General features: G+C 36.9%; 3 protein-coding genes across 3 annotated transcripts; 1 reads left to right on the forward strand and 2 right to left on the reverse strand.

Annotated features, from left to right (window-relative positions):
* Positions 1-1,276: 1,276 nt before the first annotated feature.
* On the reverse strand, positions 1,277-5,142 carry LOC105033616 (uncharacterized). The gene is made up of 2 exons (XM_010908489.2): positions 4,953-5,142; positions 1,277-1,733 (listed from the first exon to the last, which is right to left on the reverse strand). Exons 1-2 carry the CDS (start codon positions 5,076-5,078, stop codon positions 1,509-1,511), a joined length of 351 nt encoding a protein of 116 aa, XP_010906791.1. The 5' UTR covers positions 5,079-5,142; the 3' UTR covers positions 1,277-1,508.
* A 1,920-nt stretch (positions 5,143-7,062) lies between these two features.
* Positions 7,063-9,314, forward strand: LOC105033615 (large ribosomal subunit protein eL14y). Its single transcript, XM_010908488.4, has 5 exons — positions 7,063-7,193; positions 7,318-7,419; positions 8,607-8,736; positions 8,836-8,948; positions 9,046-9,314. Exons 1-5 carry the CDS (start codon positions 7,191-7,193, stop codon positions 9,100-9,102), a joined length of 405 nt encoding a protein of 134 aa, XP_010906790.3. The 5' UTR covers positions 7,063-7,190; the 3' UTR covers positions 9,103-9,314.
* A 2,516-nt stretch (positions 9,315-11,830) lies between these two features.
* Positions 11,831-19,151, reverse strand: LOC105033614 (uncharacterized). Its single transcript, XM_010908487.4, is given in 9 exon segments — positions 11,831-12,324; positions 12,327-12,346; positions 12,499-12,758; positions 13,836-14,132; positions 15,058-15,242; positions 15,245-16,312; positions 16,315-16,562; positions 18,740-18,869; positions 18,995-19,151. Coding segments are annotated over 9 exon segments (2,451 nt in total). The 5' UTR covers positions 19,050-19,151; the 3' UTR covers positions 11,831-12,136.
* Between the last annotated feature and the right edge of the window lie 5,188 nt (positions 19,152-24,339).

Consider the following 24,339-nt stretch of genomic DNA (forward strand, 5'->3'; position numbering starts at 1 on the left):
TAACCCATGAGCGCCTCTATTTATTTCTGTGATGCAATCTCTTACCTAGATGGTCTCTCCTAGATAGTTTAAATCCAATGAGCTCTATTTTTTTCCAAAAAGAAATCTTTTACCTATCTCTCATCCACAGCTCAATACATTAGACTCTTTTTAAAATTGAATAAAAAAAAAAGAATAAGTCGGTACTCTTTTGTAATGCACATATTTTATTTCTCTTATCTATTAATCTCCTGAAGTTTTTACTAATGTATTTTTCTAATGCGCATTGCACATGTCCGTTCCTGATAACATTTTAATGGCTAGAGCGAGATACCAGGATTTTCATTGTATAATACGTAAGAGGCTACACAAGGATGTACTTATATTAGCGATAAAAAGGATTAAGCTAATTCTTCTTCCCCTCCTTCTTGACAGGAAGGCAACTCAGTCTTCTTCTAGTTGATGGGAAGGCAGCTCATTGTTTACTTGAATTAGCTAGTTATCTTCTGTACAATTAAACTCTTCACTGGCAATAATAATTTGTGAATAAAAGATTTATTCATTTATAATTTTTGAAAAAAAAAAAAAAAGCAGAGAGACATGGTTATTATTTTAAGAGAATTAAATACTTATAGATTTCTAAATACTTTTGTCCCTATGGTGAAGTAGGAGACCGATAATACACTTTCACTACATGTTTTATACCGGCATCTATTTCATATCTTGTTCTGAGACCCAATAAAGAAGGTAGAAAAGAAATCACCAAATGTGTATCATGTTGCAAAAACATATGATCTTTTGCGACAAATTGACTATCAAGTGGATTTTTGAGGTCCAATCCACCTCTCAAGAGTAACATAACTACTATGTCAACAATTATTATAAGGATTTGTTTTTGTTTTTGTTTTCCAGATGTTAAATATGAGCCATGGAAGTTAATGGGGATTGGTGGGGTATGTAGAGATCACAGGGATGGGCTAGAGTCTTGTGTTCCGGCGAACGGATGACGGTGCTTGGAAGCGAATCTCATTATTTTAAAGTAATAGAGTTTAGTGCTTAGGATACACTGCCCAGGCATAGATGGCGTAGTTGATAAAATCTAAATCTCATCTGTTTAAAAAAACAAATTATTTGAAAATGTAAAATAGGGATTTATTTTAAAATAAATTTATGTTTAGTTAAATATCCAATATGCGACAATTCTAAAAGTGACGCAATTTTGAATTACATTTTTTAATTTATAAACCAACAAAGATTAACATAAAATATTCTTTCAAATATTGATTGACCCAAGAAACATAGCTAAGAACAAGAGAACCAAGTATCATTAGTTTCTACTGCTTTAAGCTGAATAAGCGTCTGCATACATGCTTCTTAAGGATGTAAGACCAAATACCCAAATAACATGGTTATAGTTTTTGAAAGAAGCAAAATTTAGAACTCTATTTTATTTTTTAAAAAGGCATACTCCATCCACAAAACAAGACGGTGTGTATGCAAGTACAGGGTCCATGGTAGTTGTATGCTCTTCATTGAGATTTAGGAGGGTATTTGATGGCATTTTTGATAATTTTTTTGGTGGCTGCATCCGCTAGATCAATGCCACAAATATCAGCTAATTGTATCAGGTACAGTAGGACATCTGACAGCTCCTCTCCAAGATGCTCCTTGTCAGATTCCTTCCAATTTGGCAAACCTTTGGCCACTTCTCCCCTCCACATGAATATTTCTGAGAGCTCCCCCACTTCACCAACCTGATCAAGAGAATAGATGTGCAAGGTCATATTTGAGTAGATGGTAAGTATGTAACAAGGTGAAAACCCTAAAGGTATTACTTATGAAAAAAACCTAAAGGCAATGGAAAACCATCAAAAAATACCTAAATAATGTGAACTGAAAATTTATAACATTCTTGTCGGGAATAACCCTAAACCATTCGAATATCACATTTATGCTTGTTTATAGCAGAATTGCTACATGATGTGAAAGAAAGAACTACATACTTATTGTAGTCTTATGTTCCATAAAGCATCTAAAATTTATTAGGGTAATTATCTTTGACTAGTGTTACTGATTTTTGTTGAAAGGAAAACAATGCCAATAATAGTGCTTTCACATTCAAACTCACTTGGCAAGGCAGGGAATTTGATGGTCTACCAAGATCAGAGGGGGAGTGTTTGGGGGGGGCAGAGAGAGAGAGCGCCCTGGCCTTTGATGAGCAGCAGTTGGTGACTGCTTAACATTCACTCTTGCCTGCTTATTTCTTTTGGCTTGCTCAGAATCATTGGACATCACATTTCTTATAATGACAATGTGAAGTATCAAAACATGCCCCCTATTTGTCGATTACCACTTAGGAAAGTAGCAAAATTTGATGTGCTACTGTTGGTCTGTTTCTTGATATTGAATTTATATTATTTTAGTTGGCATCAAGAATTCCTATAACTCTTGTTACAAGGACATGACCATTAATTTCTTACAAAGCCTATAGTTAATGAAGAACTAAATGATGTGGAAATTTGTTTTTGAGAGCTTGTGAACATGATATCAAATACAAAACCAACTCAAAAAGTGAATTTTCAAAATTCTCTTCTTCAATATATATATATATATATATATATATATATATATATATATATATTGACAATAAGGTGTCAGATCACCATGCTTCTACATATTCACTTACTATGAAGGAAAGTAAAAACAAGCAGGATGTAATTCTAAATCATAGGCATTTTCATGATCAGCTCTATGGATCATATAAATTAAACAATTACAGAAAACAATGATAGCTTGAATAAACTAATGGCTGTGGAGATTGGAGATAGGCATGGAAAGAGCTTATCAGTACCGACTGTCCCTTCCATGCATGAGATAATTCTAACCAAACTCATCTTTGATGAGCATTGCATTGAGCTAGCAATGAGTATGCATGTCTGCTTTCTTCTCTTTCTCTCGTTAACTCATCAATACGAGTCACATTATGTTCAGCGTTGAACCGTTGCCATCAACAAAATTATTGAGGCTAACATCAACATCATCATCATCATCATCATCATCATGTTAATCCTACACAAGGGCGTGAAGGCCTTGCGAAACAAAAGAGCCCTTTCAATGAAAAGCCTTCCCGGAATGGCACCTGAATGAGATGTTCATGCTCTACAGTTTACCACAAAAGACCATCTGGTCCCCTACATGCCCCATTAAAGGTACCATAAAGTGTGGCCCAGCCTAGGATGGTAACAACATGTCACTAGTTACTGTTGTGATTGGCTCCATCTTTTAATCTGCCACCCACTTCAGAGTTAAATACTAGAACATTATATGTCCCTAATAGGTGAGAGGTTTTCTGCGGCCCTTCACTGGAGTAGCATAAAATGTAGTTGAAATCACTGCCTTGCATCATCTTTCAAAAGACCACCACATGACAGATAAAATTATAGGCTTCCCTCAAAAGATAATATAAAATTATAGGCACCCAAAGAAAACATTCTATGACCTCCACCAGAGATTGCACGTATCTTTTGCTCAAATCCACCAACCCATTTTAACTAAAGTTCCACTTCCTTGTCCAGGGCCCACCTTTAATTTACAAAACTGGGGCCATTTTTGGTTCTCCTCATGGTGGGCCTCTTGCATCATCATCACACGCATATTGAGACCTTCAAACTCTATCTATTGGCTGAACTGACTCCAAATTAATTTCTTCAAGAGGATGATTTAGCTAGGCAAGCTTCTGAGAGGGACAGAGCTGTCGTCCTAAGAACATATTATAGCGGATAAAACTAATCAAAATGGTGCAATAAAAAACTTTCAATGGGAGATAGGATCACTGAACGCGCTTCGAAGCATGATTTATGAAAAGGAATGGCATTGTCACTTGGATATTTTTGGATGGTTTCCCTTGGAGGATGGCTTTGTAGAATAAGAGAGGAAGTATGTGGACTAATCTCAGAATTTATTCATTAATCTTAGCTGATATTGCTGTATTGCTTTCTCAAATAATCACCATCAAATAACAATCTGATATGACAGTAAGGCTCTGTAGATGCAGCACGCAGATTTTAAGAAAATTAGAAAATTCAACATAAGTTCTTTGTCACAATTTTCAACTCGAAATCTCATACCCAAGCATTCACTAAAACATGCAAAACAAAATTAAACAAAAAAAAAAAAAAAGAGAGTCAAGGCTCCTAATGAGAAAGATGAACTATTAAGCTTTGAAGATATAATTAAGAAAATCCCCGAGTGATCGAATATGTTATAGTTTAGTTCCATTAAGAGATTGGAAGGCAGAACTGGACAAAGCTTCTCTTGCTAGATTTTTCTTCTTTTTTTTTTTTTTTTTTTTGACCAATCAAGAGAAAAATCTCAAAATGGCTTATAATTACAGAAGTTTGAGAGGAATTTGCTTGAAAAAATGACAGAGGAAACATCAAGTATTCCTTTTTCATTCTGTTCCGGTGCGAGAGAAACCAAAGCTTGTGCCCTTCATCAGAAGATAGAAGGAAAAAGAGAAGGCGGAACGCAAAAAGAAGAAGAAAAAGCAGGAGATATGATGTTTGTGATGATAATCTCTTCTATCTACTATATTAGAAAAAGATATTTATCTCTAATTTTTCTCCATGTTCCAACTATTAATTACTACCAGAAACATAACCACGGAAACCAGGAATTGTTCACTATACCACCACTTATTTTGATCTATGATTATATCTGGTAGCTCTTTATGGTTTCCTACAAAGAGAAATGTGAGGGGCCTTCACGCCTTCACATCAAAAAATTAAAAAAATATATATTTTTTCCTGCCAAGGATCACATCCATGTTCTAATGATGGCAACGACATAAAACCAAATTAACCTTCGATTAAAAACATGGAAAAAAAAAAAGAAAGAAAGATAAACTAATATTAATGAGGAAACCAACAACCCAAGGATCAAGTTGTGGAAATGTAACGAAGTAAAATTCATACCATAGCAAGCAGCAGATTCCTTGGGCTGTGGTACTGCCCCCAGTCCCTCTCCTTGGAAAACTCCTCAAGCTTCCTCGAGAGCTCCTTGAGACTCACATCCGTCACCTTTCCCTCTTCTCTCTCCATTCTCTCTTGCTTCTCTCCTTCCGTGCCACCTAGTTTCTCTCTGGGCGGTGGGAAGAGGGTGGAAGGGTATTGGTGCTTTATAAAGTGGGAAGGGGCATTTGAAATAAATTACAACATAAACAAATGAAAAGAATTTATCCTCACTGGAAGAAATGGAAAGGAACGGGCGGGGGTGGAGGTGTAAATGGACAGGGGTCGTATGTATGTTTAATGCGTGCGAGTCCACCATCCACCATGCTCCATGGCCACCTCTACCGTCCAAAAATGACATGGGAGTATTAAGTGAGCCCATGTGGTTTGCCTTTTCGGGCACGTGGTGGAATCATAGGATATACGCTACTTGATTGCACCATACGTAGGGTGTGAATGATGGAGGAGTTTCCTAGATGCTTCCATTCGGTGTGCCCTCCTCCTAACCAAAAACAAGCAATATTTGTGTTATTGTCCAAAATTGACTAATTAAAAGGATGCTATAAGCGTTCACTAGCCTAAATAGGGCCTTCTTCTAATAGCTTAGGCTTTTGGACTATGAGCCTGTAACAAATAGTATGAAAGCGAGATCCATTATGTCCTCCCGGTCCCCCTTCCAAACATGATTTTGATGCTCGGCTACATTTTGATTTGTTTGTAGCTCGTTTAACCTAACTCATTTCTTTTAATATTTCATCTTCCGATAAATGTTAAGGGCTAATCTTATTTGATAAGTGTGAGGAGTATACAATGTGCCAATTGGTCTGAACTTCCTTTTCACGCCTAAGAAGCACCTGTTCATTCACATCTCGTACCATGTGAAAAGGAAAGGATTGGTGTGACTCGAAGAAATTGACAAATAAATAATAGATTGTTTCGTTACAAGTTGTCACGCGAACATCATATAGGTTCATGAGATTGAGACTTTTGTATGATTGAGCGATGCTTCAAAACAATTTACTCTAAAAATGCCAATGCAGTTTGCAGCATGGCGTTTGGCTTCTTATTTGATGAGTAAAGTGGCCATGACCTGTATTCAAATCACTAAGTAGGAGCAATCGTAGCAAGGTCTAGACCTTTTTAACTTTTAGCAATTTTAGTCCTATGAAATACTGTCAATTTGGAGGCTGTCGACATCGAATCTGAAAAATCAATATTTAGCAACAGATTGTTGCATGAATTCTAGTACATTTCTGTACCATAGTGCGAGCAAACCACAATTTATTGTGCCAACTTTAAGCAACAACATCAAACATAATAGCAAAGAGGATCTCAAACCAAAGACATGCGAGCACATATTTGCCTTGTGAATTTGAATTCGGTGGACTAGACCCTGTACCTCGTAGCAGGCCTACTAATGAATCGTGCTCTAACCCAATTAAAATCAATCCTATTGTTTTAGTTGAATCAAGCAACAAACTTCATTCATATATAATTCCATTACAAATGAATCAATTAATCTATCTCATGCTGTGCGTAGCGCAAGCCCAATTCTTCTCCAATTGGCGTCTTGGACCCATTAAGATTTTCACAATAAATTATTCTATTACAATTGAAACCCCACTCAAACCACTATCGATCATATTAACAGTTGTAATGGCTCTTATTTTTTTGTTATTATCTATCCCATTTTGTGTGATTATGAATTATTTAATTTTATAATAACAAAAATTATAATAAATTGTTTAAGGATGTCATAATGGAAAGTGATGAAATAATAATAGAGAAATACTAATGATTTGTCTAAATAAATGTTTATTTAATAAAAATTCATTTTTCTGGTATATACCTATGGTCCAATTTGGAAAGGAAAAGAACTAAAAACACTTGAAATCTGAGGAAAAAAAAGCAATTTTACTGAGAGCAGAAGCAGAGCGCGGTGCGCAACCGCAATATTTTTTTCCCAGTTACCCGATACGATTGTAACGGCCGTTATGACGCTGTAATGGCACGGCCGTTATGACGCTATAACGGCGGTAACGGCTTTTTTGTTTCTTCGCACTCGATCTGATGCCCTAGATCGGACGGTCAGGGACGCGAAATAAAACCCCAATGGCTCCCAACTCCCAGACCTAAAGCCGCGAGGAAAACCCTCTCTCTCTTCATCCCTCGCGCGCCGCAGGTCCCTCCCCTTTCCCAAGAATGGTGAGAACCCTAGAAGCAGCGCATTTCTTCTTTGATTGATCGATTCCTTCGTCTCTTTCCAAGAGATTTTCTATCTTTTGCTGTTCTTTAGCTAATTGGGGTTTTTTCGTTTTGGATTCTGAAGCCGTTCAAGCGTTACGTGGAGATCGGGAGGGTTGCTCTCATCAACTATGGGAAGGACTACGGCAGGCTCGTCGTCATCGTCGACGTCGTCGATCAGAATCGAGTACGTTTCTTTCTCTTTGGTTTCTTCCGCTATACCTCGTTCTCTTGAATTTGGTTGTATTTTTTGGTTGCAGAAATATGCATTGGTTGTTGATAGATGATTGTTTATTTTTTGACTCCATGATGTAGTTTTATTGGATAATTTTGAGTTATCTTGATGTGATTTATTACTTGTTCTTGATGTGAGTTTTTTGGATCTTAGAGTTTGGTCTCTTTCATACCATACGAATAATTAATCAACAGGCAGAGATTTTTTTCATCAACCACTGATGTTCCGCAGATTCTGAGCCATATAGTTTTTTTTTTTTTTTTGATACGAATTAGTAATACATCTGTATTCTTGAAACTATCTCCAACCCGTATTTATTCCATGGAGATGTCCCAACCAATTACATATTGTTGAGGTATTAACTACTATACGTATAGCAAAAAAACATTCTAAAGGTTGAATTTTTTCTGTCAGCATTGCTATCATTTAGTACCTTCTGGATGATTATATGGCTTGTGATTGATTTGTCAGTTGGCATCCCTTGATCGATATTTTGTTCCATGTGATATTTGAAATAACATGATTTATATTATACTTATTCAAATTTACAATGGAACTTGTTTCTATGTAGAGTTTGTGATCTTGTTTTTATTTCCTTCAAGTGATGCATGGCCATGAGCTTTTAGTTGTGGTAATTAGTATGAGAATGTCATGTTATAATATTATGTTGAGCTAATCAGCATCATGTCGAAATACTGGATTTATGTTTTTGTTTCTTTTATCACATGTTGTAAAGAATAAAACAGTTCCAATCTTGAGACCAACCGAGTAATGTTACATGTGAAAATAACCTTGTACTAGTCTTCCACCATCAGAATGTGGTGAGCAAATGAAAGGCTCTTAGTTTCCTGGTCAGTCAACTCCTCTGTGTTTTGTTGCTATTTGCAGATAACTTTTTTATAATTCAGCGAAAATCATGGTGTATATACTTGTTATCTTTGTTGGTCCAGGTTTAGGTTCAATTGTAAGATGTGAAATTGCAGACTTGTCTTTGTGCAACTATAAGATAGACTTGTTTCTGTAGCTTTTCAGATTGTACTTGTACTTTCTGATGGCATACTTTGCAAATCTAGATTGCTCAATTTGATAATTATTTTGGTGATATTCTTATACTTATTCTTAAAAAAAAAAAATGTTAGGCTCTGGTTGATGCCCCAGATATGGTGCGAGGCCAAATGAACTTCAAGAGGCTTTCCTTGACTGACATAAAGATTGACATTCCAAGGCTTCCTAAAAAGAAGTCCCTAATTGCTGCCATGGAAGCTGCTGGTATGCTACTGGTTTTCTCTAGTTTGAAATGGTTAACAACATGTATCTAATTTTCTTTGATCCATTATGGTGCATCTGCTGATCCATTTTTTATTGCAGATGTGAAGAACAAATGGGAGAACAGCTCGTGGGGAAGGAAGCTGATTGTCCAGAAGAGGAGAGCTTCACTAAATGACTTTGATAGGTTCAAGGTGATGCTGGCAAGGATCAAGGTTTGTTACAAATCCTTTACAAGTTGATCTCTCTCTCTCTCTCTCTCTCTCTCTCTCTTAATTATTCATTTTTTTTTTCACACTCTATTATGTTCAGAGAGGAGGCGCTATCCAGCAAGAGCTTGCAAAACTGAAGAAGCAGAATGCATCTTGAGCTCGTCATTGATAACATCTTTTGCCAAGTCTGCTTGTGATGCATGGATCATTTTTTATGGTCAGTAGGCAGTCCAGTTTGGCAGATGTTTAAGGTAGGTTTTCACATAGAGAGGTTCCTATGAGCTTTCATGTTTTGAGAATTTTGTGACGCTAGATTATTTGTTTGAAGTTTTTATGGCACCAATGAAAAAATATGCTTTCATTTCTTTAGTAAGCGCCTTCTTATTTGAAATACTATTGTACTGCCTCCGCTGGCAGATCTTAGATGAGAATTACGAGGAATGGATGTTGGATGAGCTTATGAAACGGAAGATGGGCTGGGAATAGCATTTTCATGGCATGGTGGATTCCATTTTTTTTTTTTTTTTTTTTTTTTTAATTTCTTCTGAGACTGGTGCCTCTCTCTCTCTCTCTAGTTTTGTTGTTAGCCCATTACCCTGAGGTTCTGTCAAGAGAGTGTAACAGGAGATAGAGAGACATCCCTTGGATACCTTCAGCAGTGCGTTTCTACATAACTGAATATGGACGTAGACGTCAACAAAATCATGGCTAAGAGGCATGATATTTCACTTTATCTGTTGGGTTCTTGTTGCATTTCGATACGTTTGGAAGACGTATAAAAGGAAAGTAATGGTGAATATGGGAGACCATGCTTTGTGGCCTCCTCAGCAGGTAAATTCAAGAAGCAGAAGTTTGAATGTGTGTGATGTTTGAATTTATTCGGCGTGATTAAATTATTCAAATTTGTTTTCATATATCACTCACATATCAATTATTTTGTGTTAAATTTTTTTTATTTTCCTGCGTACCTGAACCTTTTTGTGCTCAATGTTGAGGTTGTAAATTTGGGGCCAATTTATGAAGGCAGATGAACTAGAACATTAGGCCGAACTACTTGCATGATATTACTCTGTTCTGGATGCTATGTGGTTTTAGATGCAAGTGGGGTCAGAAATTAAACCAGATCCAAAAAAGTGACAACCTAAACTATATCTGTTTCTTAACCATGTCAGAAACCCAAACTTCAGGCTGACCTCAATAAATAGGTTGTTTGATCTGACCCACAAACAAGTTGAATTGGGTGAAAACAGCTTCTTTAGATGTTAGACAGATTAAATAGGATCGGGTCATGATCCCACCCAGCTATTTACATGGTCAAAATAAGGAAACGGATCAGAGATTTAACCTAAACCCAACTAGTTTAAAAAATAAATTTTAGTGGATCGACCTGATTATAACTTAGATTCTTTTATGTGAAATTCAAACCTATTTAAAGCAAGTCCGTTGTGACTTGAGTTGGTGGGTCAGGTCTTAAATTGCCATCTCAAATTCCAAGTGATGTTGCTTGGTTTTACTTTAGCAATCGCAAGTATCATGACTGCATTTCACCAAGCAAAAGGGGGAAAAACCACGTAGCTCATTCTATTTGACCCGGTTTGGTTTTGAAAACGCTTAATTTTACTGTTTCTTGAAATAAATATCAGGAAACCATGAGAAAAAATAATACGGACTTTAGAGCTCAGAAAAATATAATCAAAGAAAAAGATAATGAAAATACCTTTGAAGATAAACCTCACCGTGGTGAATTAAAATACATTTGGTTTTATATGTCTTAGTAATGGCTATTCAATGGCTACGATAAACAAACTTAAAAATCAAAGTCAAAATATAGCAGAGGGAAAAATAAATGATGAGCACAAGTTTGACTTGTCGCGGGTGTTGAAGATGGCTTTTGGGCTCCAGTTTAGGGAGACGAGAGCCGGACGTCACCTAGCTCCAGCTCGGCTCGTTTCGTAAGCAAGCCGAACTCAAGTTGTTCACGAACAACTTATTTAAGAGATCTACCGAGAGCATGGGATCGTTCAAGATATTCGTTTATAGTTTAGAATAATAATCTTATGTATTAATACTATAACTGAAATACATTCTATTCCACAGCCAACATAATTTATATGATATATGATAAATATTATAAAAAATAATTTTATATATATATATATATATATATGAGCCTTTCGAGCTAATTCAAGTCAAACTCGAGTGAGCTAAGTTTAGCTCCAGCTCAGCTTATTTTTTAAATCAAGTGAGTTTAACTTGATTCAAATTTTGAACTCAAGCTAGCTCCCGTACAACTTGCTCATTTGCCAGCCCTAGGATGCAAGGCCGTTATGGCAATGGTTCTCACTCTCGCTCTACTCTCCTCCTAAAATGGGCAGAGATGTTTTTTGAATTCTTACGCATTGTTTTGTTTTTGCTAATATTATCACTAATTGTGCTAACCACAATTCTGCAGTGTCCAGTTGCCTATCAAATGTGTTGAGATGCAGGACATGTTCAACATATCTATCTGCATGGTTATGCACTCGAAGAAAACAATGCAGCAATTAGGGCCTGTCTGGATGGTATAACTACAAACAGACGGATGTAAACCAAGTTACATGGACCAATTACATATGCCACCAAGCAGCTGCATTTCTCGAAGATATGCAAAAACTAGTAAGGCATTAAATATAACATGGGTGGCAAAAATTGACTAGAAACCTAGCAAATAGGAGCATGTATATATCTCATATGGAAAATAATACCATGCACTGCATGCACCATTTAAAAAAAAAATTGGCAAAGTTCATTTTTAATCATGCTCAGTCTTCACTTCAACTAATGATTACAAAAGATTCACCAAATAGATCTTCAGAAGTCCACAGCAATAGCCACATATGTTGCAATTAATGCAGCAAGTTCGCACTGGCAACTTAGCATTTTATAAGCTTAAACAAGAATATGGTTAATTTAACATCCATATAAGCACAACTATCAGCGTATCAAACATTTCAAAAAAAAAAAAAATCAGCATACCAAAATGAATGCCATGTATATTTCAGATATTGCAAATTCCACATCATCAAAATGGTGTTTCCTCCCATTTTCTTTCGTCTCTGGGATCCTTCAATGTAAGAAGAGAAGATGCTATCAATGAAACTACAACTTCAAAACAAAAATGGGATGAATGAACAAAGTCCTTCCTATATAACTCAGCTATCCCCATAGTGTTCTTGTGCAAGACTGAGCATACGTGAAGTATCTATGTTTTTCTCTTCTATTTTTCTGCAAAGATTTTGGATCAGTTTGTGCACATGCTTTCGGCCCTGAGGTTTGCTCCATAGAGTTTGAAGTATTTCAGCTGGAATGACTGTTGCAGGTTGTGCAACCCACTTATGGGATCAACCACCATACCATTCAATCTACCAACCAACAGAAATTGAAGAAACAGTAAATCTCGAGTAATTAAACATGGAGAAACAGTAAACTTCATGAAAAAAGTTAATCATTGATTTCCTAGCTAATACTCTTTGATGGTGATCAGGCCATGTTAGGATCCCTATCTATAATTTACCTGTTTAGGATCTTCAGCATGTTGCCGTATTCAGACAATTTGAAGTGCACGTCAAAAGTGTCAACATCTCTGCCAATTATTCTCTTGACTTGCCCATAGGATTCACATATGTTCTGAATCCTTGTTATTCCGGTATGGGAGTTCACTCTTGAGATTCTCACAACAGTCGTTTTGGGTGCATCAATCCTGTAGATCATAAGCTTCTTTCCTAGTATAGACACAGTGGCTACTGCAAGAGCCATTTCCTTTGATTCTTCTGACTGCAAAAGACCAACAAAGAGTATAAGAATCTCGGATCCATATACCTCTCCACTTCTAATTTTTTCGTGCAGAAAATTACAACATATAATAATATGTAAAACCCATACCCTGAATCCTTTGAAGCAGGATGAAATCTGAAGTCTGAAGAGCTTGAGACGGGAAAACTATTTTTTCTACCTATATACAGGGGTGGCTATCAGATGGACAATGTTAGAACCAAAGTGCATACAAGAAATTAAGGTTATCCTGAGATAGTATGTGGGCTCCTAATGGGGAGACAAGCGTTCAGATGGGATGTTCTACCTCATTGAACGGTTGCTGTTTGACTATATATATATCACCGGGACCTTTTGTAACCAAACATGAGCTTTTCATGGACAGACTAGAGACCTGTTGTACACGACCATAATTAGTAAAGTTTAGTGGACATCAGATTGCACAGGCTTTAATTTAAATCCAGGATTAACCTGTCCTATGAGTCTGCTGTTTGTAGAATACTCTTTGATGATCAGATAGAAGACCTAGATTTTTTTTTTTTTGGGAATCTGTCAAAAATTTAACGTGCTTGAATATACAAAATCAAAATTTTGTATGAGCAAAGATAAAATACCTAGAATCACAAGCAGAGGAAACAGAGGACTAGAATATACACTACCGGAAAAATGTGGCTGAGATGGGTTATAAGGAGAAGTCCTAGCTGCAATCCAACTTGTTTTCAAAGTTTTTTCAAACATAAACCCACGCACAGGCGTTGTGTATGGAATGGGGATCAAACGAATAAAACAAGAGAATGGTAATCTGTGTCAAAAGGTTGTCAGAGGCTCGTGGGAATGAATTTTTTGCAACCAATTGTTTTCTAAGCTTTTCTATTTAAGCCATGAATTACATGGTGTCCATGTTAATTAAAGTAGTAACCCTGAATTTCTCTATTAAAATGTCACTTGTTTAAGTAAGCGACTTAAGTCTTTGGCAGACAGCTTTCAGAATGAGTTTATCCATAATATAGTTTAAGATAGTTATCTTTACAGCAGATAAATGAACATAGAAGTATCAAGAATTCACAGAGAATATATCACCTCATACTCAACATAAACACTGGATCCCGTGGAGCCCATGGCAAGGCCAGAGATGCGCCCCCAGAATGATAGTGCATGTTTCAGCTGATAAAATGGTGTATTTTCTGGCAACCCTTTCACCACTACTGTCCGAGTTGGATTTTGGAGAAAAGCTGAAGGGAAATCTCCATCTTTGGCAGGCTCCACGTTAGACAATCTGCTGTGAAACTCTATAGGAGAAGCTGCCTCTACAACAACATCTGCACCGCATACAGCCACATCAGTCTTACTTAGAGCTTTAACCAGCCCCTCTTCTGTCTGCAAAAATGTGAAGATTTCATCAGACATTCAAGTGACAGCTATATAGGTTCCACAGCTTGAACAACTAACAACTTTGGCAACAATTGAACCAAACATGCAAACTAAGAGGTCACAGAAAACATTAAGTCCTTGGTGGTCAACTAAAACAGCCAATTTTACATTTAGTGCGTGCAGTAGATATTCTGAATCACGAACCCTGACCTGATATCAGGAATCTACAATGATTTCTTCCTAATTAATTGCTACTATGATGATTGAAACACATGAAAGTGTGTGCTCTGAAGAGGGGAGCAGGGTGGGTTCTTCTGGGCAGGTTCTGGCTCATTGGCAAGTCCGGACTCCAGATCATGGATTGCCTGTCCTAATGGCATTTGCTTGCAAGAAGCCTATGATTACATTTGTATCCATTTTTCTAGCACATTCTAAGTCCCAATAGTTTTTTGAAGTAATCTTTATCTACATCTACATGTCATACAGTCAATGCCGCATGGGGACAATGCTGTCTCAGAATAGAAAAAATATAGGACACTGAGACACATTGAATGCACAAATTTTTATAACTGTAGATTAAAACTATACTTTCTTTGATGGCATTTAAAATTAGATTATTGTGAATCTATACCTATTAGGAGAGGATTCACATGGCAACCCCAGCTCGACAACTCAGCGTCCATCAAGCCAATCTTTAAGAGAATATAACTCGGTGAAAGCCTGGTTTGCTAACCACATAACTCTTATTGGTATCATTTTTCACCATATTTTGTACCATTTTTCACATTCTGAGGGATAAAAAAAAAAAAGATCATTGGAAGTATCTGATATGTAACAAGATTTAAGCATGCAGGTTCTTCATGGTAGGCTGGTGTGTATAGATATCCATGCAAGCTATGAGAAAAGGAATTAGATAGTGGGAAAGAAGTACCTTGAAACAAACATAAGCATAGTTGTATCTGTTCTCTATTCTTGTGCGAACAACACGGATTTCATTAATCGGCCCACAATCACGGAAAGCACGACCAATATCATTGATCTTGGCTGCTTTCAGCAAAAAATTCACCAAGAGGCGGTTTTCATGATTTCCTGTTCCTTCTTTTAGAAAAGCATCCAATTCTGTGGTTGAGTTGACAAAGCAACCTCATCCTGTGACTCCGGCTCTTGATAGTCAAATGCTGCAATATCAGAATCACTTGCTTCACTCAAAAGTTCGGACTCCAATATATCCGGGGACCCCATTGCTTTTCCATTTTTATTTAATTGAAGATTCATATTTACAACATTGTAGTCACTGGGTTGACTCTTCTGGGTATTATCTCTCACCTCTGAATGTAATGTATTTACTTCCTTTGGTTCCTCTCCGTCTGTCTGCCCTGCAGATTTCCTGTACTCGCTTTCATCATTCAAAGTCAGTAGCTTTATACTTTCATCAACAAAACCCCTCACTCCCTTGTCAATTTCATTATTAGGTATAGCTGCCCAAGATCCAGCCTTATGTGCATCTTTTGAAAGTTTCATTATTCGGTTAAGAAGATCTTTGACTTCTGATTTCCTCTCAGAATCCTCTCTAATTTCCTCTTTTGGATTCAAGGACTTGTCTTGCCTTATATATTTCTTGTCGATTACATCATCATCTTTGGAGTCTTTTCGTTTTCTTTTGAATAGATCCACTAAACCACTGACATGTTTGTTTTCCCCTCTCAAACCAGATGTCTCATGTTTCAAAGTGTCGGTCTTTCTGCACTTTAACCCCACTTCTTCTGTAGTTCTTTTAGAAAACTCAACCAAATTAATGACCTTTTGATCTGATGCTGCGATGTCAATTGATGGGGAACTCTGATTAGGTGTCAGGAAATTAACATTTGTTGCTTGAGAGTTCTGATTCGATTCCTGGCATTTTTTGTCTGTCAGGTACTCTTCATTACCATTCGGTGTAGCTTCTGTTAATTGAGCCTCATGTTCATGCATGCTGATAGACTTTTCTTCATCCTCAGCAACATGATTAAGGGAGTGAGATTGCTGCCAGCTCCCCACCGTTTTAGAAGATGCAAGACTATTTACTGATTGTTCCATTTGTTCTTTTTCAAATAGTTCTGTATCCTCCAAACTTCTTGCAGATGATAGCGCTGCTGTATCTATATCTGGTGCGCTATGAGATTCTGTTACATTCAACGGCTCTGTTGACAAGCAAATCCTTTTCCAGGCATGTCCAGCTCTCCACTATCTGAATTTTCTTTTATAACTGTAGTCTCAGGAGTTTCCTCTGCTGTAATGTGCAATTCTGAACTTGCAATCTGGTTGTCACTTAGAGATTCAGGCAGCAATTTTGTTTTCATTTTTGCTAAGATATCTTTTACAATGTACCATGATCCACCCACTTCATCACGAACTTCTTTTGGCTTAGGAAAGACACCAGGATGTGTTCCCATATATCTGCACAAGGAGTGGGATAAAAAGGACATCAATAAGCACAGAAAGTGGAAGAAATAAGCTTTTAGAGTATTATGAGTGAGATGCCAAATGCATGGCCTATACAAGCATAACAACACAGAACAATACTGTTAGTTCTTTCTCAGGAGATATGAAGAATGCCAATCATGGAGGATACTTAATAATTTTGGCAGGCCGCTAATTCCAGAAAGTAAATTTAATAATGCCAGAAAGGAAGCAGAGAAGACTGCTATCCAACATAAGCAAATGGACCTGTGCAAGAGATGACATTTTTTTACAGCCATATCGAATTTTATTAAACCATTCCAATAACAAAAGTCAAAGCAAATGGTCATTAACCAATTGGAATTTGTCTAAGCAACTGCTACCCTTCATCTTATTCAGAGGAAGTTGTAATGTACCTTCGTGTCCATCATGTGCAATTTGTTGGTGGCATTTATGTGCAAGGTTGTGAAAAGGCACAATGCATGGATGTAGACAGAATGTGATGCAACTACTGTATGGGCACAATTGGGTCGCTGTGGTGGCGGGATAGGTGTGCAAGTTGCTGGGGCAAGTGATACATTAGTCAGCTGTATGCCCAACAGCTAGTCAGGTCTAGTCAGGAAGGGTTACCCCCATCACCTGGCCCAGTCCTGGCCTAGAACCAATACACCAATTCTTTTTCTTCACATGAAAATTATATGAAACACAAATTTCTTATATCTTACAGAGTTTTAAAAAGAGATATCATTGGATATTTGGAGTCATACAAGAACATGACATGCAGAGGAAAGCTAATCTCACAACCACATAGTATATACACTCCACCATGTGAACCGAGGAGAGGTCAAGGAGCACTAGCATGAATCTTGTCTGGGCCCTTGTTAGAATCATCAAGGTATGTTTTAGATGGTAGTAAAAAAAAGGTTTCTAAGGCAGCTCAAATTTTTGGCATACAGCCAAATATTGGATGCAACATCAACTATTTAGTTGTAGTTCATAGAGGACATGAAAGACTCTAATTCACGAACCAATAAAATTTACCATAGACCCTTTTGGACTTGCAACTGGCACTCAAATACCCATATTAAGAAGCAATGAAAATGGTCTATAAACTTGAACTATGAGTAAACAGTAAAGTTTGTAAAATATTCATCTTATTGTATGGAGTATGAGCTATATTGATGTCGTCAACCGTCATGCTTTATTTATAATTACTAATGTGAACACGTACTTGTCTGTTCTTGTACCATAGGTGTACTGTTTCCTATTTATCTAAGATTTGACATATCGGTGCATCCTATTATGTCTTATTTGTATTGCATATCTGTATTCATGCTTCATGGTCAAAGGTATTACATTCCACTTCCTGAGATCACCCTTACGAAGAGTTTTAGCATCAACTTCAGGCAAGTAATTATATCCACCTCCAACTACAGTGATAATTCCTTGAAGCTTCCCACTAACAATCTAAGAAACCACATTCAAAACAATATAACTTAGGATCTCTACAACTCCTCCTTTGTCAAATATACTATGAAACAATCAAGGAAAGAGACTAAAATCACCATAGGAAAATGCTCCTCTAACCTATCATCCAGCAAGCATCACTACTCCTTTCTTCGCTCATAATTCAAAGGATCCTACCCTATTGACTCCATTGCAGAAAAACAAATTTTGACACTTAACAACAAAGCAAAACTGAGTAGGTTCTGAATGACTCAACAATGTTAAATGACCATAATATCTGCAGCACTCCATGTAAGGCCAGCGCAGCACAACCCACTTGGAAAAATTTCAGCACGAACACTTACGGCGAATTTACTGTTAATATTTTTAGCTCAGTATCTCATAAAAGGACAACACTTTGTTATCAACATTCTATAAGACCACTTCTCAACTTGCCGACATTCCAAGATAATCTTACCGCTTTTTGTCACAGATTAATGTTTAAAAAAAAAAAAAAAGCACATGAAACCTCCCTATTTCTTTGACTTGTGACTGACGATTCTTGGAGTTCTGAATAATCCCCATAACTTTAAAATTTCAACCCAAGCATTAAAATACCATGGGAAAATTATTCAATCCCACCTACTCTTTATTTTTCGCACAAAATAGGAGAAAAGCAAAGAAATATCGCCCTAATTAAAAAAAAAAAAAGAAAGCAGCAGAAGAACCTTTGAATGAACGACTTTACAGCTTCTATCTTCCTCTCTTTGGTGGCTTCAGCATTATTGGAGACCTTCTTAGGAGGAGGAGGAGGAGCACGAGGAGGAGAAGCGAACCATCTTCGCGATCTCGGAAAGCCTGATCCGCCAATTCACAGTCTCAGAATGCAATAGCGACCAACAAGTTTGGAAAATTTCTTTTAAAAAAAAAAAAAGAATCGAAAGGAGAAAAGAATTTGGAGAAAAGAAAATGGGAGGGCGTACCTTTCTTGGGCAATCGGAGCTCTGCTTCCGATAGGATGAAACGAGACAACGCCATATGCGTGTGCCAGAAGAGGAAAGGGGTACTTAGAGAGAGAGAGAGAGAGAGAGAGAGAGAGGGGGTTGTCGGAGGGGTTCAAGGGCTTTAGAGGTAGAGGAGAACGATGCAGCCAGCTGCCCAGCGCCACTGTTAGACACTGCCATGCACGTGATATGAGGTAACGGACGGCCGTGCCCTTTCGTTTTCGGATTTTTTTTAAATAATATATTTTAATAAAATATTTTGAAAACACTATGATTCAAAATTATTTTGAAAACTATCGTGGAACGGACGTCGGATAAATTTATGGGTTTAACCCATGAATTTGAGCCCATATAGATAAATTTTGGGTTCAACCCATAATTCTCTCAGTCCACATGATTCTTGTATGAATTTTGATATTTGAATTCGTAGGTTGGAGCCACGAATTTAAATTCATGAGTCCAATCTCCGAATTTAAGAATTTGTGGTTCAGCCTACGAATCGTCAAAATTTTTTTTAAAAAAAATTGAATAAAATTTATGGGTTGAACTCACAATTTTTGTATTCGTGGGTTTAACCACATTTCTTTTGAAATTATCGTTGCATAAATTCGTGGGTTCAACCATAAATTTAAAAATCATAGGTCAAACTTAGATTTATTGTCTTTAAATCCACCCCAGCCCTTCCAACTCCATTGAGATTTTTTCAAAATTTTTTGTATGGTGCATTTAGTCCATAAATTCTGATCCCCCATCTTAAAATGATTATGGCTTCAAAAAAATAGAGTTTTGTCGAAAGCAAAGAGAGCTCGAATAAAAAAAGAAAGCAACCATCTCGTAGGTATGAAGAGTTCTTTTTTTAAATAATAAGTGTAGTGAAAAATTTCAATCAAACTTTTCTAAAAGAAAAGTTGTAGAATGTAGAATAGTCGATTTAAATAGTTTTAGTGATTTTCGTATTAAATTTTTGTTTGAAAAGATGGATTGGCTATCTATGTTACGCTAATAAGCCAACGTATCCTACTCTGATTCATTATTTTTATAGTAATTTTAGTTCTAGTAGTAAGTCTTGATCTATTTCGTCGTATGTTAAAGGAAAGTGATCGAATTTGACTATGAAGTTTTAGATCAAATTTTAGATATTCCATCAGATGGTGATAGATTTTTCAGTAGTAATACTGTTTGGAATCATCTAGTATTAGACTATGCTTCTTGTGTTAGAACTATTTTGAGGATAATATAAGTATGACGCTAAATCTGATGCAAATCTATTACCACTTGAAGCTAAGTTAATCCATCACATTTTTACGTTTAATTTTCTACCCAGAGGAGGCCATAGAGAACACGTATCATATTTAGATGTTTATCTCCTCAGAATGATTTTTTTAGGTGATAGAATTAATTTGCCCTATTTAATGATGTTTATATGAATGAATGTTTTTAAAGTTCAAAAACCATCTTGCATATGGAGCTGTTCTGACTACTATATTTGAGGCATTTGATGTCCACATCACGGCTGATGATGAAGTTATCAAGGTTAAACGTAGTGACATTTACAATATGCATCTCTGAGGCGTATGGGTATACATTTCATGATGGGGTATGGATGCGTACGTTTACAGTAGATGAAAAAAATATGATGGTGAAGAAGTGATCAGCCTACCGATAAAGAGTAACCTACATATGCTACGTAGTTTGATTAGCAGTCATCCGATCAGCATGCATTATCTGCTCGCATAGATACATTGGAGATATCTGTTAGCAAGAGATTTGCCTATATGGATGCTCAGCTGGATAAGGATTTGCACATATGGATGTCCAATTAGATGATGGATTTGGATGATTGGATCAGTTCGTACAGTATTTTTATTGTCAATTTCCTCCACCACCACAAGACCCTGCTCCGGATGATTAAACTTCAACGATTGGTTGCAGTATGTGAGGCTTCACCCGAAGATCTTCATCTGTTTCATTTATTTTTAGATAAATGTACTTAGTTTGATATAAGCATATGTAGCTTTCTTTTGTTGCTGTCATTTTAGATGAAAATTTTGTAATCTGATCAAAATTGTATAAAATTTAAGATATGATTTTCGCAGCAAAGTGGTTAATCAATAATTAGTGTCCAAGAACACCCTAAACCAAGAATGTATTAGTGTCCAATCAATAATTATAAAAAAATTAAGTAAAAAATTTTATAATTTGAAAAGTATATTGAAAATTGGCCAGGGCGATCGACAACCTGAGAAAACCGATCGATTGAGGCCCACGAGCTAATCGATCGAGCCCAAAACTCAGGCCGGTCGACTACTATGGCATGCAAGCCATGCCATTGCAGTGACCACCTAGAATTTCGATCGATCGAGACCCACCAAGCAGATCGATCGAGTCCGAACCTCAGGTCGGTCGACCACTATCGCATGCAAGCCGTGCCATTGAGGTCGATCGCCTGAGAATTTGGTCGACTGTTGCCCACCGAGCCAATCGATCGAGCCAGGTAGCTCAGGCCAATCGACTAGGAGCCCAATTCCCTTTACATGCAGTCAACCGTCTGGTGATTTCAATCGATCGCTATACACTGAGCCGATCGGTTGAGCAAGGTCGGCTTGTCCGATCGACCACTGTGGCCGCAAAGTGTGCCAATGTGGTCGACTGCAGAATCTAGCCGATCGATCGTTACGCCAGTTCAAGTATTTTTTTATTTTTTTTAATTTTTTTATTAAATTATTAGGACCATAATTTTTTGTTAAATAATTTTTTATTTAGATAAATTTATAAATCTCCTTTGGCATGCCAAAATGTATTAAGTAAACTATGTGTGATACTATAAATCCATAAGTCCATACATTCTACAAACATGAAAAAATATAAAAATATATATATCATGTGCCATAAGGCGGTCTTCACTTCTTCCTTGCAGGTTGCACTCGACGACCCATAAGCGGAGCTTCACTCGGTCCCTCTTCGATACGATGCTTGTTCGGACCCTCTATCGGACCATCGTGCTCCTCAGTACGATGCTCGCCCGGATCCTCAATCAGATCCTTGTGCGACTCGTACGATGCTCCATCGGATCCTCACTCGATCCCTCATATTCGGCCACTGCATACTCAAAATGTGCTGCAGTCTTCTCTATAACTGAAACTAGGTCATATTGTCATGCATATACACAGGCGAGGGCATATATGAACTGAATGATGGAAGGTCCAGGATCGAAAATAATGATGAGCAATATCATCTGGTACCTCCTCTATGTAATGCAGGTGCTCCTGATGACGAGAGATGCATAAAAGGTGAAGGAGTGGACTCTGCAGTGCCATGGCCATGATCGTAGATATCGTGGAGATACGAGCATGTTGTCGAATGGCATGGAGGCCTGAAGTATAAATATCTTGAATGAGCTGTCTGGATGTGGATAACGAGTCTGGATGAGCCAAACGATGAATCCTCGCCAGACTATCACTCTGACACATACAAAAGATGAGCAGTAGGCAAATAAATCTGTGTTAATCATAGAAAATAAAAGGTAAAATATAAAATCTTATCAGATAGTCAATCATCGCTCCACCATGACAAATAAATCGATGCGTAATGCGATGATATCACTCCATATAGTTGTCATAATAGTCTATTATATCATCGATCGCTGGACCGTCTACAATATAATCATGCTGACTCTACCAAAGTGCAACTCACTGCTGATAAATTCTTCTCCAGTCATGATCGGCTCGCCCCGAAGGTCGATATGATAAAGTTGAAATCCATATCACAAACCTCTGGAATAGTCTGTTGTAATCTGAACTGATATATCACCCTATCCGGATAGTGCCACTCGACGATAAAAAAGCATAGAAGTATCACCCAACACCATCATATATGCTATCCACTAAAACAATAATTTGGTAGACCTGCTAGGACCAAAGGAGCATACGACTGCCATACAACCTTTTCATCTACAGGATTAAGTATAAGTAATATGAACATAATCTTCCAAGAGATTATCCAAATAATGTAAATCAGTTATATTTATATCTGCTCAAATCCGAGATGATCAAGATGATGTCGATAACTCAGTAAAACATGAATAGAAACCTCTGTCACCTCAAAAGCATATCTCCATCTACATAATGAAATTATAATGGTACATACAACTGTACTTCAAATATAAAAATTTAGAGTTTGAATATTATAATGGTACATATAATTACCTACCTTATGGCTAGAGGACCAGCTAGTAACGCACCTCCACCTGCCAAATTCATAATAGGATCTATAGGAGGCTGAAGTAATTTACGTGGAGCTATAAATGGAAACATATCCCAAGCCCACACTTGGAGTAAAATCAAAGGTTCCGCAATATCATATGCATTTAGATAAATTAGTGGTCATTATTCCAAATCTTCGACCACTATCATATGCACGAGACCATTTCTCTACAAAAATTTTATTTAACCATTAAACAGCTTCCGAATTCACCTTTTCAATCTTCTCATACATTTATTGAACTTCTTAAGTTGTGTTTGCATTTCGATTATTTTCATCAAATCTCTGAGTCTGGAGTCTTAGAACTGAGTATTGAAGTTGCTCGCTATGTGATGCAAACAATAAAAATGATGTGCATCTGATGGTTGCCAACAAAGATGTTCATTCTGTAAAGCCGACAATATACCTGAATGCCGATCTAAATAAGATATATACCACGACGTGATGTAATACAATATCTCAGATAAGCCAAGAACCAACCCTATGTATCAGTAGACTCTTCGTCTACTATAGCAAAGGTAAGTGAAAATATTTGATTGTTTCCATCAACAGTTATTGCAATCATCAGCTTCTCCCGATATTTTTCATACATAATGTAGCATCAATACTGATAATCGACCTATAGTGTTTGAAGCCTTCAATTGATGGTGCAAATGCCCAAAAGCACGATCAAATGTAGCCAATGGAGGATAATCGATGAAAGTACTGATGAACTTTACCTAAGAGCCGGGATTAAATTTCTGTACAGCATGCAACTATTTTGACAATAAGTCATAAGATTTATCCCAGTCTCTATATGTCAATGCCATTACTTTTTGCTTTGCCTTCCACAATTTCTATAACTGACCATGTAGTTGAATCTATTTTTAATAATTGCACCGATGCCGGCAATAGAAATTATGGGTATTTTTTTTACAACATCCTGAATTTTGTTGGCAATAAAGTTCGAATTAAGATTAGAATGATCCTAAAAAGCATAGCCGAAACACACATATATAGACTGATATACCTTGTGATTTCAAAGTAATGTATCGCTTAATGGCTCGAAGCATCCAATTGCATTC

Source organism: Elaeis guineensis, chromosome 4 (genome assembly GCF_000442705.2).
Source record: "Elaeis guineensis isolate ETL-2024a chromosome 4, EG11, whole genome shotgun sequence".
Lineage (NCBI taxonomy): Eukaryota > Viridiplantae > Streptophyta > Magnoliopsida > Arecales > Arecaceae > Elaeis > Elaeis guineensis.

Bases quoted from the DNA above. Each gene is read 5' to 3' on its own strand.
- LOC105033615 (XM_010908488.4), top strand. The intron at 7,420-8,606 runs GTACGTTTCTTT...AAAAAATGTTAG, and splicing joins ACGTCGTCGATCAGAATCGA to GCTCTGGTTGATGCCCCAGA. The intron at 8,737-8,835 runs GTATGCTACTGG...TTTTTATTGCAG, and splicing joins TGCTGCCATGGAAGCTGCTG to ATGTGAAGAACAAATGGGAG.
- LOC105033616 (XM_010908489.2), bottom strand. From the start codon at position 5,078: ATGGAGAGAGAAGAGGGAAAGGTGACGGATGTGAGTCTCAAGGAGCTC. The intron at 1,734-4,952 runs GTATGAATTTTA...TCTCTTGATCAG, and splicing joins GGAATCTGCTGCTTGCTATG to GTTGGTGAAGTGGGGGAGCT.